The sequence below is a fragment of the Phaseolus vulgaris genome, chromosome 11 (assembly GCF_000499845.2).
Source record: "Phaseolus vulgaris cultivar G19833 chromosome 11, P. vulgaris v2.0, whole genome shotgun sequence".
NCBI classification, from domain to species: Eukaryota; Viridiplantae; Streptophyta; class Magnoliopsida; order Fabales; family Fabaceae; genus Phaseolus; species Phaseolus vulgaris.
This window is the reverse complement of record NC_023749.2, coordinates 5,967,069-5,981,332: the sequence shown is the minus strand read 5'-3', so window position 1 is coordinate 5,981,332 and position 14,264 is coordinate 5,967,069. Positions and strand designations below refer to the sequence as shown.

The window sequence follows — 14,264 nt, the reverse complement described above, 5'->3', positions numbered from 1 at the left end:
ATTAATAAATAATTTTAAAATTGGTATTTAATTAACTACTAATTTTATAGAATAATTAATTGATAGTTAAAATTTTGGTGACTAAATATCAATTTAAAAATTATTTATTAATAATAGAAACTATTATAAATAGTAATACTTTTTTAATAGTATTTATTTTAGTTAATATAATAATTATTTTTAAAAAAAATATTTTTTATTTAATAATTTATTTTTATAGCACGAGCAAACAAAAACAGAAAGTTTCTACGCCAAGAAAAGGAAAACATTTAATTTAATTTTAGTCATCCCTCCAAATTGTCGAGAATTGCTTATCTGGGTAAAACTTTACCTGAATTTCTAAATCATAAAAAGTGTTACTTGATCATTGGCACCAATTTACAGCATTAAGACAAAATCACGATATGGTATACTTTTGAGCTTATAATGTGATTAGTCCAAACATGATTCGGAGTATATAATTCTCTAGAAAGATCCGAAATTGGTCGCATTCGGAAACTAAGTGGAGATGAACATTGGATTAAATTAAGGACACTCAAATGGTTCTAATTGGACACTCATTTTCTGTGTGATTCTACACATTTCTACTCGATGAGTGCTATCCATGAACTTCATGATAAGTAGATAGGAAGAGTGGAGTATGGAACCATTTGTAAGAATCATCATACCAAAACTATAATCATCACCAAAAATAATATTTTTTTATTATTAAAACTATACAAGAAATTTTACTAATATTTTTCTTAGTTTTAGAAATAAATATAAAAGTGTTTCGAAATTGCATAAAAAATCATTTCAGCCAAAAATAAAAAATCCACAAATCACTACGAATAAGGCCTTATAGTTTTTGTTTTTGTTTTCATGTTAAAAGAAGGTGTTATATATATATATATATATATATATATATATATATATATATATATATATATATTAATCTTTTAAATTTACACGTCATCACACACTTCTCAAATTTGTGAAAGTAGAGAAAAAGCTTAAATAAAAAACTATTTATTGAAATCTCCTAGTATTCCAGCTGTAGTTGAACATAGTATGCTGATTTTATAATTAAATTATGAAATATAAAAGTTAAATTGAAGTATGTTTTGCAATATGCTAATTATGATGTAGGAAAGATCCTACATTACTAACTATTAGTTTATTTATTTTGATATATACGTGTCTAAAACCAACCTAGATTTCAGAATTTAATGATGATAGTGTTTATACTGTTATTTCTATCATTGATTAATATTACTATCCTAGATTTCAGAATTTAATGATGATAGTGTTTATACTGTTATTTCTATCATTGATTAATATTACTATTCAATCATATATTATTACTATAGAAATGTTTTCTTACATAAAGTTTTTGTTTTTTTATTTTATTTTTTACTATTAAACTTATTGTTGAATCTATCTAACTAGTAATAAATGTAGTTTCCAAATGAAAAAATAATCATTTTTAGAAATAGAAATAATGAAATAGAAATAATGAAATAGAAACCAATTTTAGAAGAAAAAAGAATTAGTTGTTATAATGATTAAATTAGAAACCATTTTAGAAACTAAAAGAAAATTGGTTTCTAAATTAGTTTTTATTATAGTTAAATAGTTTTTAAATTGGTATCTAATTAGTTACCAAGGTTTTAACTACCAATTATTTAGATTTTAAATTTGGTAAAAAAAACTTTAGTTGTTAATTAGATACCAATTTAGAAACCATTTAACAATAATAGAAACTAATTTAGAAACCAAATATTTATAGTCTATAAAATGGTATCTAATTTAGTCATTATAATAACTAATTATTTTTTATATCTAAAATGGATTTTTCTCTCCTGATTTTCTTAGTGAATATGTTGATTGTAGTTTAGAAAATGTTTTATATTTGATTATTTTTATTATTATTGATAAAAAAAATTGTATTTTTTAAATAATATGCGAGTTTTTAAGTAACTATAGTCAAAATCAACAAATTTACACCACCATATCTAGCACAACCTATTTTCTCCAAATTTTACTAAATTCCATTTGATTAATTGCACGAATTGTAACATGACCTTACTTTAGAGAAGAGGAGTTTGTTTGTTATAGTGGAGAAATATAATGAGAGAATAGCCAAAAGATTGGGTAGTGAGTTGGATGGCACTAATTTGTGGGTACACCACTTCATTACATCCTCTTCTCTCTCTGTCTCAAGGCCAAGTGTTCCTTTTCATATAAATCAACAAATATATATATATGCAATAATTTTTTCAAACTTAAATATATTTATTTACTTTTTTAATCTTTTGTTTTTAATCCTTATAAATTGTGTATTTTTAATCCCTATACTAAACTATTGAAGGACTAAAAATGAAAATTATATGCTTTAGGAAAATAAAAAATATATTTAAGACGTAAATAAGATAAGTAAGATGACGAAGCAAGACTAGTGTGCAAGTAATCTGTCACGTCACTCTGCTATCTCAATCCTTTATAATTTTCTTCCACAAATGCTAACTTTTGACTTCCTTTTTTTATGACAAGTGTAAATTAAAGTTATTATATATATATATATATATAATCAAATAGTTTTGTATTGGTTGAATTTATTCATAATTTATTATTATATTAAAGTGCTTATCACTAGAATAATATAAAATTATTTAATACCCCGCTAGCGAATATTAACAATTATCATAAATATGTAACTTATAAACATATAAAACAAAAATTATCTGACTAATTTTGGACAATTTCTAAAGCAAAATAAAAATTATCAATAAACACTTTCAACGCCTAATTTAAGTGTTTTTTTTTTATTTTGAAAATAATATTCTTTCTTTAATGAGTTGATTTGGATTTATAAAGAAAATATTTTATAAATATTTTTGTTTGGATTAGAAATATCTTTTTTCTTAAATAAGATTAATCTTTAGTTTTTTAAGCATTGGTAAGTGTGACTATTTAATTGTTAGTTTCCAGTCGGAGTTTAAATGATATTTGTAAAAAATAATTATAATTCCAGTTAATGTTTAATATATGATGATTAAGTATGATAAACACTGATAAATATATACATTAATATTATCTTGGTATAAGTATAAGTTGTTTGTGAATTTGAATTATCACTATCTTTGTGATTAATTTCTTTATTAATTTGACATCACGTACTATTTTTCAATTGATTTTATTCTTAATTTATTTTTAGGATGTCACCGAGGAGTTAATTATTTAGGCCGAGGGGTATTGACACTATATACTACAAAAAAAACTTTAATCCTGAGCCCAACTATTACAAGTAATAAGAACTATACTTACATCACCTTAGTTATTTTTACAAAATTGACTCATAACAAATATAAGGTCCTAATTGCACCACTTGCCAAATATTGGTTTGTTTATCAAAGTTTTTCAATCTTATCTTACTTTCACTTGTGCCTAAAACATTAGTTGAACTATAAAAAATTACTTTGGTCAGAGTATATTGATAAAGAGGAAGTTTTAGTAAGATTTTAAGTTTTTATCACAAAAATAACATAAACAAAAACAAATATGACTTTATAAAATGGTCTATTTTATTATAAGTTTATAATAATAACACGTTGACTAATATGATTTATATAAATTTATCAAATATTCATAACTATAAATTATATCATTTTTATTAAAAAGTGGAGACCCTCAATAATTTGTAGCTGGTATTAAGACTAGTCTTTATCAAACTTTTAATATTTTTTCATGTTATGTATATATTTCTTACTTTTGATAATTATGAAGATGAACAAGTGGTCACATATCTTCTAAAATTCATATTATCTATGATTCAAACAATAAATATATGAACAATTATATAATAGATTTGTTTATTTGTTAAACAAATTGCAAGAATTCATTCACTTAGCATTATTTTTACTTTATTTTCATGTCTTGTATTAATATGAGATGCATTAATCCAAATTTGATTCATAACTTCTCTATTGTCTTTATCATCAATATTATGTAATGTGATTGCTACTTTTCTTCATTTCAAGTTGCATATGTATTTATAAAAAAACTTCTAGGATTAAGATGCATGCAACAACAACTCACACAAGAATCAAAACCTGATCCACGCTTTTTCTATCATTTCTAGTAATGCAACTTTTTTAGTGCTCTTACTTCAAGTGGTCTATCAATCTCTTCATAAAGTGTCTATTTTTTGGAAGTCCATCTTAACTTGTACCTACAACTTTCTTGGACTGGTGGGCAGGGTAGTTGATTTTTGTTTTGAAGAAGCAGATAGGTTTATCTGATATAGAAAATTCACTCATAGGTAGTTTACGGAACATAGTGATCTTTATAAGCTCAACTTTTATTGTTATCATGGTGGTTTTATCTATTTTTTGTTTTGCTTTCAAGGTTCTAGTCTATCTTTTGTATACGGATTGGAACATTTCTTAAGTATTTATTTTAATTCAATTAATTCATTTTTGAGTAATATGAGTAGGAACTTCTAATAGTCAAACTACACAAAATGAAAATAGTGATTCGTAATAGTCAGTGAAAAATGTTGATGGTGCACAAGGAAGCATAAAGGGAAGTGAAGGTATTGTTGGAGTTCTCTCGTAGAGTATCATGAGCAGGAAAAAGAAGATGTACATATCTATGTCAAAGGCCAAGTTTTTCAACTCAGTCTAATGTCATATTAAGAATAGAGTTTAAGTCTAACTCATTCTCATAAAATCGACCTGTAAGGTTAGGATTGTCCCTAGTTATATATTGTAAATTGATTTTATCTCTAGTCGATGTGAGATTTAAGGATGGCAAAACAGATTAGTCCCGCCCGTTTTGGTCTGACCTACCACTAACCCATCAAAAGCGGAGCGGGGCAGGACGGGACAGGCTGGACCACAAAGGTTATACGGGAAAAAATTAGTAATTCACCCTCGACATAGGGAGTGTTAGCGGACTAACCCGTCACTTTTTAATTTTTTGTTTATTTTGGATTTATTTATTTTGTTGTAGTCATTGATACTAATTTTTTGATAATAAAAATGCAAAGAATAACAATAAAATTAAATCAAACTTTAATATTCTAATTAAAGAAAGTTTAATTCGTAACAAAATAAAGTATATATTTAACAATATTTCAATGAATAAAATGATGTATACAAAAATTAATATAAATAAAGTTCTATATAAAACATTGACCACCATCAATTTTAATTTCAAAAACATGAGATTCCTCTTTAAAAGTGACAGAAATAGAAAAAAGGATCAGACAACCATACCCGATTCACTTTGTCATCCCTAAAGGGATCTCCAATACACCTCGCTCAGGCCAAAACATGTACATCTCATGTGTGAGATTAGATATTCGTGAGTTGCCCGATAAAAACACAATCATAAATGACATGATAGATCCATCAAATATCGTTAAGATAGACTTTAATACCATATTGAAAAAGGTAATATCCTTCCTTAACATATACATACATAGTGTGATTCATGATGAAACACAATAAGATTACATTAGTCATAAAAGATCCTAAACGATGAATCTTTGATCCTAAACGATGAATCTTTAACCCTAAAAAGATAGAACCTCTTCAGTTCACATATGGAAGAATGAGGTAGAGATATGTACATAGATGTAAGGAGGAGGGAAAAAAAAACTGCAATGTGTTATTCTTATCTCTTAACACACCAAAGAAAGACTACAAACCACCCTTATGAATAGATAGTAGTATAAAACAGAAAAAAATACAAACGAAGCTGTATTCAAAACAAAACCGCATGCAACAAACTGCCTATACGAACCTACAAACCAATAGAAACCACAAACGCATAAACATATAAGATATTATTCTTAATTCGTGGGTAGCACACGCAACTTATATGAGGTAGGTACCTAAATTAATCACCCAAAAAGAAATCAAATCTTAATAGTTTAAAGGGGAATCAATTCATATTTTAAAAATATACAACAATATATGCCAACTTTCACCACAATGAAATAAAACATGATTAATAAGTTTATTGATGATGTATGTAGTGTCATCATAACTAAATGAAGTGTTTGTGTGTGAAAAGAGAAGAATGAAACTTTGATAGGAGGTTTGGTTTTGGGGTTATAACAAGGGGTCATGATCCAATGTTGAAGAAGGCTTCTGCACTGTATTATTTTGCAACATACAATATATCACAGATATAAAATGACAAAAATATCATCAATTTTTTTTTTTTAAATTCTTTCAAAAATCTAAATAAGTAAGCCAAATTTTCTCTTCCAGAATTTATAACTAAAGAATTTATTTTATGGAATACATTTTTCATCTTAAAATCACTTCTAGATTTTCCATCACGGTTTTGTTTTCAAAAGGCATCTCAACGAATGTACTTCAACACTCAAGTCAACAAAAAAGTTCATCATCCGATTGTCAGAGTACTCGATTCTTCAAATATGTGTTATTTATATTACTTTAGTGGGTATTCCTTGTTGGATCGGATTAGGAAGTTAGATCGTGCTTAGAACTGCATTACCTAGATGCTAATCACTGATTAACTTTGCTGATCTTAGTTGAGCGTGATTAGATTTGAGCTGTTAGTCGGCCCGTCGGACGTGGGCCTTGATTATATTCGGTCGATCCAATGATGGGATCCGAGATGTTGCATCAATCATACGATCCTCACCGGTACGTAAAAAGAATGTTACCTTGGGCCCAATTTGTTGTGCCCTATTGATACTTGAGAAAAATTGGCTAAGTAAGAATTTGGTGATTTGTGACATAAGGAAAATTTGGTTGGAACTATAGGAGGTGGGGACTGGTGCGGTAATGAAGCACTTCCACCCAGCCCACAAACGCAAAAGCAGATCACATCTTGTTAGATTTTTAAAGCTACAAAAAGTCATTCATATCATTATTCTTTATAAGTCCACCAGAGCCCTTAACAACGACACAACAATGCTTCCACTTCAATAGCTATAACATCCAAATTTTGTAATTCCTTTTTTTACTTTAAATACTATTTTTTAGTTTAAAGACATGTATGCTTTAATTTTTTCTTAAAACTTTTAAAAGCGGAAAATATAGGAAAAAATTAAAAATGAAAATAAAGTCTAAAATTTATCATCCACCTTCCCCAAACCCGGAAAAGAAACAAAATTAAGGAAAAGACATATTTTTGAACTATTCATTTTCTATCCTCCAGATTTTTTGATAAACAAGATTAAATTAAAATAAGACTTAAATATTTAAAATTTGACGAATATGTCACTTTATTTTTTTAAACAAAATTTAGTTATAGATTTTTTTTTATACAGTTTTAGTATTATTTTCTAGTCTTATCGTTAATTTAACTTTTGTTAGTTTAATATTGATATAGTTTTAGCAGTGTTCGTCCCAACATTTCCATTAGCAATATAATATCCATCATCAAATTAGTCTTCTAAGCTTTTTTGGTTCTACAAAGCCATGCTTTTCTTATTTTAGAATTACAGAAATAATAAAGAAATATGGGATTAAAATGAAAGCGCACAATTTTATAACAAATAAAAATACTCATAAAAAAAATCACAAAAGGACTATATTACTGATGATGAAAATCTAAGGAGTGAAAGTCGTTAAAAATTATAAAAACAAAAGAAAAATACTATTTTATGAAATGAGACTTGTTTAACTTAAAATATATAATAAATATTTGAACTGATTGGTTAAAAAAACTATTTGATTTGTTTAAAGATGAAGTATTATGCGATATAATTAGATGAAAACATACATTATTATAAAATATTTTTCAAATTTTAAAATTTAATATATAAAAATATATTTTAAAATTTAAAATTTTAGGTTCAAAAATACTTTTTCAACTCTTATTTTGAATTCTAAAGTTCAAAATACATTTTCAAATCCAAAAAATATTTTCTGAAATTTAAAATTTAAAATAAAAAATTATATTATAAATTTTAGAGTTTAAAATATACTTTGGAATCTAAAAAATATTTTCTTAATTGAAATTAGGCATACAAAATTTTATTCTGAATTTTAGAGTTAGACTACGAATTACACAATTTGAAATTGAAAAAAAAAAATGCACATTTTTTTTCAAGGAATTGAAAAATTGATGGAGGTGCAGGAATAACCTATGGAGGAGGAGGAAGAAATTGCCCAGTTGTAAAGCTGAGCCCAAAATGTGAGGAAGCTTTGATCCAATTACATTCGCGTCTGATTCTGTGAAAAAAACATTGAAATTCGAATAGAATATTAAATTGTCGACAAAAGTATATACATATTGAATATTAAGAAAAGTTTTTCTCTCTCTTATCATCACATGATCTTTTTCTTCGGTAGATCTCATGTACAACATGAGATACTGTAAAATATAACGAATATATATATATATATATATAATGATTTTTTTTATGATTTTTTTTCTCAGCTTGTTTTGTTATTTATTTAAACTACAAAAGGCGAAGTTACTTCACGTATTTTTTATCTGACAACCAATGAATTTTTTTTCTTCCAAAATAGATTATTTATATAGTAATAAAATCCCGACATCTACATTAGTCTTATCCTTTTCCAAGTGATTGCAAATATCAAATCCTTACACCAATCCTTGTTACCAAGTAATATATATGTCTATTCTGTGAAACCAGATGAATTTTATGTAATAGTTAGACTTTTTTGTGTTTATAATAAAATTGTAACCAAACATAATGAAACTTAAAGTCTAATTATTTAATATAATGAAACTTAAAGTCTAATTATTTATCTGTGAACGTAAATTATAAATTGACAATTGAAACACGTTAAATTTTATATTATTTATTTTTATAGTTAATTTTGTGATTATGTATTTCTTTTGCGTGTATTTTTTCCTATTAGGTCGCCATCAGAAAATCAAACACCACGTACGCCATCTATCACTTGAGTATCTCACAATCTCGAACAGTCATTCTCATCATCACCCCATTCTCCTTTTTTCCTAAACAAATGTCTCACCTCCTTTCTATTTCCATCACACTCATTCTCTTCTCTCCACCCAAATCATTTACCATTGCATGTGGAATTCACGTGATCTCGATCCATCTTCTCTCTCTCATATATCTCACTATATGAACAATAATGATTAGCATTAGTTTATGAGAAATTGTGGCAGTGTGAAAAGATGAAGAGGTGGGAACATAAGGCTTGTTGAGAGAGAGTGTGGCGTGTGAGAATGGGGCCAATACTGGGTTATTGGCAAATGCATGTGCTCTTCAATGACTTTGTTCACACCATTGGACGCTTGTGCCGATAAATTGGACCAACCGACCATTTCCCATTTATTCACACTATTATTTTGTTCATAAATTTCAAAGTCCTGTCCTCCTCCCAAATCAACGACACAACATTGCTCATTTCCACCACCACCACCCTCTCATCATCCGCCATGCATTCTTCTGTGGGGTCTTCCTATTTTCTTCCACACCATTGCTCTCTCATAAACAAACAACTTAAATAAAAAAATTTCAATTCTCCAATGTGGGATACATGAATATCTTCTTTTCAGGAGCATTGGGAATATATACGGGGCATGGTCAACGATCGCGTCCATCCCATAAATAAACGCCACCTGGAATGGGACCCACTCTGTGCAGATTAGGCTCTAAATTTTCTAGGTTTAATTAAACTTGAATGATGCCGTGAGAGAGCCGCGACATCATAACTCCATGGAGTCAAAGTTAGGTGAAGATCGTTTACGTGTCTCGCCGGTCAACCTGCCTCAGAAACATTTGAATTTTTCAAAGGAAAAGTTGTTGAAAATTCATAGAAAATCATAAGAAGAAAAGGTAAATAAACGTAGACTTTTTTGCCTATCGTTTTTATAAGAACCCTGGGACCACAAAAGGTTGAATTTTTTAATAAACCTGCATGCAAGATAAAGTGTGGAATAATGATCACAATAATGGAGGAGTAGTACAAACATCATTCAACTCAAACATTGAATGCCAAGAGTTGAAGAAGAAGTTGGAGTTTTGAATTTTCAGGTAAAAGTTGAATCGTCTGAATTTTCGTATCTTTTGGCTTCTATTACCTGCTGTGAAATAGATATTCCGTATATTTACTTGGGTGAGGGTTTGGTAAAACGACAAATGGGATAAAACGAAATTGTTTGGTACGTAACAGGGAGAGGAGTTTGTGAAGAGTTGAAACGCGATTAATTTGGAGTTGGTGACAGTAAAAAGAGGGAAGGAACAAACAAAGCCGTTACGACGGCGTTCTGCTTTTTTCTTCGCGTTCGAGCAATAAACTAAAGAGAATTCTACTGTCACCGTCACAGGTCTGGCAGTACTGAATCCCAAACAGCCATTCCTTGTTTGGTAGCTGTTGTCTTTCGCATCCATATTTTGAATTCTCTCTCTCTCCCTCCCACATCACACGCCAAACACCCTCTTAAAAACCCACACAATTTCCCTTCCTCTTCAAAATAAAATTCTAACTCCACTTCTTTTTGTCTTTTTCTTTCCCTCCTTCTCTCTGCGCTCTTTCGCTTTCGTTCGCATTGCTCTCTGTTCACGAACTCTGCAACAACCCGTCTTCCATCGAGGTTTTGCAGCGAAGAGAAATGTCGGTGAGTTCGAGTTCCAGGGGAAGGATAACGACGGAGCTTCAAGTCCCCAAGAAATTTACTGACAGAGAAACCAGTCCAGAGAGAACCAAGGTTTGGGCCGAGCCCAAGCCCAAAACGCCCAGAAGGGTCTCCGTCGTTTACTACCTCTCCCGAAACGGCCAACTCGAACACCCTCATTTCATGGAGGTTCCTCTCTCTTCATCTCAAGGACTTTACCTCAAAGACGTGATCAACCGCTTGAACGTTCTCCGAGGGAAATCCATGCCCACCATGTACTCTTGGTCCTCCAAAAGGTACCGTTTTGTAGTTGTTGTTTAAACTAATTCAAATTCCTTTTTCATTCTTGTTTTATCTGATTAAAGGTGGTGTGTGTGGTGGTGATTCAGGAGCTACAAAAACGGCTTCGTTTGGCACGACTTGTCGGAGAACGATTTCATCTACCCGACGCAGGGGCAGGACTACATTCTCAAAGGTTCGGAGATTGTTGAGAACACTGTCGCCGGCGGTGCGAGGGTTAACAAAACGGAGGAGGAGTCCGCTTCGCCTGTGGTGATCACGAGGCGGCGGAACCAGTCGTGGAGTTCTATCGATTTGAACGAGTACCGTGTTTATAAATCCGAATCGTTCGGTGACTCGGCTGGGAGAATCGGCGCCGACGCGGCCACTCAGACGGAGGAGAAGCGGAGGCGAAGAAGGGCGGCGAGGGGGGAAGAGGCGGAAGATATTCAAGAGAAGAATGGTGGAATTGACGCGGGAATGGATGGGGAGAGGGTTCCGCACGTGACTTGTGATAATAACATTAATCATACTACGGAGCTGAGCAGGGATGAGATCTCGCCTCCACCGTCGGATTCGAGCCCCGAGACGCTGGAGACTCTGATGAAAGCAGATGGACGGCTCGGATTGCGGTCTTCGGAATCGGAGAAGGGGAATCTGACGGTGGAGAGCTGTCCTAGTGGGAGGATGAGAGCGTCGTCGGTTTTGTTGCAGTTGTTATCGTGCGGCGCTGTGTCGTTTAAGGAGTGTGGGGCTAACGCAGCGAAAGATCAAGGGTTCTCGTTGGTTGGGCACTACAAGTCCAGGATGCCCCGCGGAGCAGGGAATCAAGTGGGAAAAGATACAGGGATATCGATGGAAATTCCGGATTTGAGCAGGCTAAGGTTGGAAGATAAAGAATATTTTAGTGGGAGCTTGATCGAAACCAAGAAAGTGGAAACCCCAGCTTTGAAGAGGTCTTCTTCTTACAATGCAGATAGGTATGTTACTTTTTTGCTTTCAAATAATCAAATCCCTTTTAGTAAACAAGTTGACTGAAACTAGACAAACAAAGTTTTTGCTGCTGCCATAGCTATGCCCCATTTCCTGCTATATTCATTAATGGAAAGTTATCGTTGATGAAATACTGAATAATTTCTATTAGAAGAACGCATTAAATTATTTATTATTTAGGGTTTAGGGTTCATGTTTTATCTTTTATTTATCGAATCCTATATTTTTATTGTACAACTATTGTTTTAAGGCGACTTTTGTAAAGTAAATTCCGTGCCTCTGCGTGTACCTTGTAATTAGCAAACCTTGGAGAATGTGGGCATTGACATTCATACAGTTTCTGCTCCATAGGTTAAATAAAAAGTTGTGGTTAAGCATGTGTGAATGCTCCTAGGACGTAGAAAGCATCTTGAGATTGAAGACTTATAAAAGAAAAATGATATTCGAGTTGAAAACGTAAAACATTTTATCATACAATTCTGTTCGTCACATTATTATAATAGGAACCTAACTTTTCTCACATGGTACTATTTATTTTATTATATTTTCTTTGTTTATTTTTTATTACATCATTTTTTATCTTTATAGATTTCTCTTTTGTCGTGTTTCTTCCATTCATACACTCTATCTCTCATGATTAAAGGAGAATAGAGAAGAAAAAAGTTAAAGTTTAAAATGAAAAAAGTGGAAAAAAGCTATATATTTTTCTTCTAAAAGTTAACTTTGTTTAACCTTTTTCGTTTCTCTTAATAAACACTTCATTATTTAGTTATTTGTTTTCTTTTCTCCCTATATAAACCTCACCATAAATATAGTTTTTTAATAATCTGAGATCTTTATTAAGGGATCAAAATCTCTTGTTTGTCTTCATAAATACACATCTAACATCTTTTTCATTATAATACTATAATTTCCGTTGACAGTGATACTCTATGTCACCAGTTTTCTTTAAAATTTTACTAGGTAAGCATTAAGATTGAGTTCCACGCGTCACGTAATCTTAATACTTAGTAAGCATATTACATTATTAGTTATTTAAGAAATTCTGAACAAAACTACATATCTTACGATTTCAAATTTTTGTAGATTGTATGTATTATTGTCAGAACATGGTAGGGTTTTAACTTCCTCTCTCTCCGGATGTTGTCCATTCTACTTCTTCATCATGTAGCCTCGGCTCCCCCTTCTCCTACTTATTTCTAGCTGAAAATGAAAGCCTGTGTAGTCATGTTTAAACCTTTTTAACATATTGCTCCAAGTTTCATATGATTTAACATTTGTTTGCGAAAAATGTGCAATTTACACAAATGAGTAGCTAGTTTAATTGGTTTTGTACAGTCACATAAGATGTTGATGCTTGAGAGTGGCGTGTCTCTCCTGTTCCATCTCGTACACAGTATGCAGTGAATTAATTATATACCTCTTAACTCTTAGTTAATTATGCAATTAGTCATACTCGTTATTTTGTTTTGAACCCATTTAGTATTTGTCAGCTTCTGCATGTGGGGCCTAATTTAAATCATCCAGAGAGTTTATCATTAATTAACTTTCCAGTTTGCCACCTATAACTATACTAGTAGTACGAAATAAGCATCGAGGTAAAATAGGAATTCTCTTGGGGGCAATGAGTACGTCGATACATTCAGAAATCATATGCTCTGTTTTGATTGCTGACTACTGTTTATACTATCATTAATCAACCATGTAGTGGAAATTAGGTGTGTTTTAAAGAACATAATTTTTAATTTAGAGCAATTAAAAATTTCTACTGATGGGACAAGGTGGCTAGATTACATGATTAAAAGTGTTCTTTATGATAATGACAGTGACAAATTGTTTTATCAATAATGTGGTTTTGTCTGTGGTCTCTTTGTTCCTTGCAGCGGTTCCCGGTTACAAATAGTGGAGCATGAAGGAGAAGTGGTGCGGGCAAAGTGCATACCAAGGAAATCTAAGACACTACCAACTAAGAAAGAAGAGGGTACTTCCATGCATATTGGTACCGGTGGTCAACACGGAAGCAAAAGATTTGACGCACAACAATAATTGATACTTTGAATGAATATATAAAGCGTAAGGAAACCCTGTCAATGGAGGTTTATAGGCTATTAGTTGATAGTGGAGAAGAGAACAAAAATTTAGAGATGTGAGGTTAGAAGGAGCAGTTTGGCAGAATGTATAAACATGGAAGCAGATAGGACCAGCAAGTAGGGGGGCAGTATAGTGGTCTAGAGCTTGGCAATTTGCAAGTCACGCAGCAGTGTGTGCAGATACGTAGAGTTTTGTAGGCCTTGTCCGATTTGATGTTTAGGTTTTGGCCTAAAGTGAGTACATGTAAGGACTAGCCCATGGTTTCATTCCTGGCGTTATATGGGGTCCTGTTGGCGGTGACAATTGTCTTTTCTTGGTAA

At 31.2% G+C, this 14,264-nt stretch overlaps 1 protein-coding gene across 2 annotated transcripts; it reads left to right on the top strand.

Annotated features, from left to right (window-relative positions):
• The first annotated feature begins 9,800 nt into the window (after nucleotides 1-9,800).
• On the top strand, nucleotides 9,801-14,264 carry LOC137821980 (protein SOSEKI 5). Of its 2 annotated transcripts, XM_068626929.1 has the most exons (4): nucleotides 9,801-10,000; nucleotides 10,140-10,877; nucleotides 10,971-11,840; nucleotides 13,737-14,264. In XM_068626929.1, the coding sequence occupies exons 2-4, from the start codon at nucleotides 10,579-10,581 to the stop codon at nucleotides 13,897-13,899; spliced, it is 1,332 nt and encodes a 443-aa protein (XP_068483030.1). In that variant the 5' UTR covers nucleotides 9,801-10,000; nucleotides 10,140-10,578; the 3' UTR covers nucleotides 13,900-14,264. The 2 variants fall into 2 exon arrangements, with proteins under 2 accessions (XP_068483030.1, XP_068482950.1); XM_068626849.1 differs by having other exon boundaries at nucleotides 9,912-10,877.